The sequence below is a fragment of the Macaca fascicularis genome, chromosome 16 (assembly GCF_037993035.2).
Source record: "Macaca fascicularis isolate 582-1 chromosome 16, T2T-MFA8v1.1".
Taxonomy (NCBI): domain Eukaryota; kingdom Metazoa; phylum Chordata; class Mammalia; order Primates; family Cercopithecidae; genus Macaca; species Macaca fascicularis.
Genome location: NC_088390.1, coordinates 16,270,938 through 16,274,575, shown reverse-complemented (window position 1 = coordinate 16,274,575; position 3,638 = coordinate 16,270,938). Strand labels below are relative to the sequence as shown.

At 47.6% G+C, this 3,638-nt stretch overlaps 1 protein-coding gene across 1 annotated transcript; it reads left to right on the top strand.

Moving 5' to 3' along the window:
- Positions 1 to 242: 242 nt before the first annotated feature.
- Positions 243 to 1,891, top strand: UBB (ubiquitin B). The gene is made up of 2 exons (XM_065532285.1): positions 243 to 338; positions 1,054 to 1,891. The coding sequence occupies exon 2, from the start codon at positions 1,060 to 1,062 to the stop codon at positions 1,747 to 1,749; it is 690 nt and encodes a 229-aa protein (XP_065388357.1). The 5' UTR covers positions 243 to 338; positions 1,054 to 1,059; the 3' UTR covers positions 1,750 to 1,891.
- The last annotated feature ends 1,747 nt before the right edge of the window (positions 1,892 to 3,638 follow it).

The following is a 3,638-nucleotide window of genomic DNA, read 5'->3' as shown; positions in this document are numbered from 1 at the left end:
ATAATTTTCTTATATTTTCCTAAAGAAGGAAGAGAAGCGCATAGAGAAGAAGGGACATAATTTGTTGGGATCCTTCCTTACGGCTATGAGGAATTTGTGGCTCAGTTGAAAAGCCTAAACTACGTCTCGGGAGTTTGGGCGCGGAGAACTACTTTCAGTGGCGCACGGAGACGGCGTCTACGTAAGAAGTGATAAGTAACGCAACACACGTTGTATAAATTTGCGCTCCGCCAAACGGGAGCATTCAGGGGCGGCCGGCTTTGTTGGGTGTGCTTGGTTTGGTGTCCCTGCGGCTGACCGTGATTGGTGATTCGCAGCATCTTCGTAACCGCTAACAGGTACTGTCCCGCTGCCATTACGACCTCCGGTGGCGTGAGAGGGGGGAATGGGTGAAGTCAAGCTGGAGGCTTTTTGGGGTTGGGTGGGCCGCTGAGGGGAGGGCGTGGGGGAGGGGAGGGCGAGGTGACGCGGCGCCGGGCCTTTCTGGGAGAGAGGGCCTTGTTGACCTGAGGGGGGCGAGGGCGGTTACCGCGCGCGCGGGCGCGCGCCGAGGGAAACTGAAGGACGCTTAACCGACGGCGATTTCCTCGCGTTTACTTCGGGGGAAGGCGGAAAAGAGGTAGTTTGTGTGGCTTTTGGAAACCTTTACTTAAGAAAGGTGCCCCTTGTGTTTCAATGGGATTTTTACTTCGCGAGTCTTGTGGGTTCGGTTTTGTTTTCAGTTTACCTAACACTGTGCTTAGGTTTGAGGCGGATTGGAGTTCGGTCGGGGGAGTTTGAATATCCGGAACTGTTAGTGGAGAAAGCTGTGGACGCCTTGTTAGAGAGTGCTTTGAATTCTCCGCGGTTGACGTTGAAACCTTGAGTGACGAATTTCATATTAAGTGACTTAGTCTGGTATAAATGAGGGGAGATTTGCGGAATGTTAACGTGTTTAAGGCATTTTGAAGGAATAGTTGCTAACTTTGAAGCTTATTAGATGAAGCAAGAATTCTTGAAGCAAGAAATACAATAATCTTGAGATGACACGCTTATGTTTTACTTTTAAACTAGGTCAAAATGCAGATCTTCGTGAAGACCCTGACCGGCAAGACCATCACCCTTGAGGTGGAGCCCAGTGACACCATCGAAAATGTGAAGGCCAAAATCCAGGATAAGGAAGGCATTCCCCCCGACCAGCAGAGGCTCATCTTTGCAGGCAAGCAGCTGGAAGATGGCCGCACTCTTTCTGACTACAACATCCAGAAAGAGTCGACCCTGCACCTTGTCCTGCGCCTGAGAGGTGGTATGCAGATCTTCGTGAAGACCCTGACCGGCAAGACCATCACCCTGGAAGTGGAGCCCAGTGACACCATCGAAAATGTGAAGGCCAAGATCCAGGATAAAGAAGGCATCCCTCCCGACCAGCAGAGGCTCATCTTTGCAGGCAAGCAGCTGGAAGATGGCCGCACTCTTTCTGACTACAACATCCAGAAGGAGTCGACCCTGCACCTGGTCCTGCGCCTGAGAGGTGGTATGCAGATCTTCGTGAAAACCCTGACCGGCAAGACCATCACCCTGGAGGTGGAGCCCAGTGACACCATCGAAAATGTGAAGGCCAAGATCCAAGATAAAGAAGGCATCCCCCCCGACCAGCAGAGGCTCATCTTTGCAGGCAAGCAGCTGGAAGATGGCCGCACTCTTTCTGACTACAACATCCAGAAGGAGTCAACCCTGCACCTGGTCCTGCGCCTGAGGGGTGGCTGTTAATTCTTAAGTCTTGCGTTTGCAGTGCCCAGTGATGGCATTACTCTGCACTATAGCCATTTGCCCCAACTTAAGTTTAGAAATTACAAGTTTCAGTAATAGCTGAACCTGTTCAAAATGTTAATAAAGGTTTCGTTGCATGGTAGCATACTTGGTGTTTTGTCATGAAATTCTGTAGTGATGTGTGGGTACACTTAAAACTAGTGAAAATGTCGAGGGGGAGGGATTTAATTTTGAGATTGGTATTGTGCCCAAAGTGAAGTCACTTGACTCTAGAGTTGGGTGAGCTGAGGGGTAAGAGCTTTCTTTGCTGTAAGTCATTACAAGTTAGGATCCTGGATTAATGGCGAACTTTCTGAAGCTCGAATTTAAAGTCTGTTGGGAGGCCGAGGCGGGCGCATCACGAAATCGAGACTATCCTGGCTAAGATGGTGAAACCCTGTCTACTTAAAAAAAATTAGCTGGGCGTGGTGTCGCGTTCCTGTAGTTCCAGCTACTTGGGAGGCTGAGGCAGGAGAATCACTTGAACCTGGGAGGCAGAGGTTGTAGTGAGCCGAGCTCGTGCCACTGCACCCCAGCCTGGTGACAGAGCAACACTCCATCTCAAAAAGTTGGATAGGCAGGCTTTTTTTAAAAGAGGGTCTTGCTCTGTAGTCCAGACTGGTGTACGGTGGTACATTGATAGCTCACTATCATTCCTGGGCTCAAGTGATTGCAGGCATTTTCTTTACATTGAAGGAAAGCAAATGTGCTTGCCTAGACCTAATCAAAGATGGCCGGAGAAATAAAGTTTTGACGCTGCTTGAATAGTGGTAACTGCTTTCAATTCTGCAATTACTGAGTGACTATCGGTTGTGTGTTTATTGCTCTGTAGTGTATTACAGCAAAGTGTTTAACCTGGGTAGTAATACGGGACCATTAATGTCTCTGCTGTGTATGTTTTAACTGATGAGCCAAGAAAGCAGCTAATCAGAGTACGGAAGAAGACTGGCTGTGGAGAAAGATGGCTTGCAGGTACTTAATGTTTAAAACGGTATCCTGATCTAAGACAATCTTCCTGATTTGATGAATTAGGTGACAAATTAGAGTGGTTCCTCACACTTTTTTTTAAACTCACAATCTTACTCTTGCCCCAGACTGGAGTGCAATGGTGCGATCTCGGCTCACTGCAACCTCCACCTCCCAGGTTCAAGCAGTTCGCGTGCCTCAGCCCCCCACATAGCTGGGGACTACAGGGGCACACCAGCTAATTTGTGTATTTTCAGTAGAGATGGGGTTTTACCATGTTGACCAGGTTGGTCTCAGACTTCTGGCTTCAAGTGATCCGCCCACCTTGGCCTCCCAAAGTGCCTGGATTATAGGCATGAGCCACCACACCTGGCCACACTGTTCTTAAGGACTAACAGCTTAACTTTATTGTGAAAAGATTGCAGCAACAAATGAGATTTTACCTGTATTTGGTAAAAATGCTTATCCTTGTCTCAGTCTGGCAACATAAGCAGTTCTTAGGCTTCTATGCCAATGGATACCAGGCAGTAATACATGCACAGTGCTAATAGAAAATATTTGAGGGAGTAAGGGTGTACTAAGGAAGTTCTCAGTCCTCCCCCTTCACTATCTTCTGTAATATAACTTCAGTAAATGTGATTTTTGGCACAAAATTGGGAGTGGTTGTGGGGAGCCCTGTTTGGTTTTTTCAGGTTTATAGTAGAGAAATAACATTTTCTGGTACTAAAACTGGCATGGTTTAAGCGCATACTTAGGACTTTAAATCACTGGCCAGTTAATCTCTAGTTAGTGGTTTGGCATGCAAAAAGTACCCATGGGTATATTACACAAATGCAGGAATAGCGTATCTATAAATACGCCTTTGATATTCATGGTGTACCTGA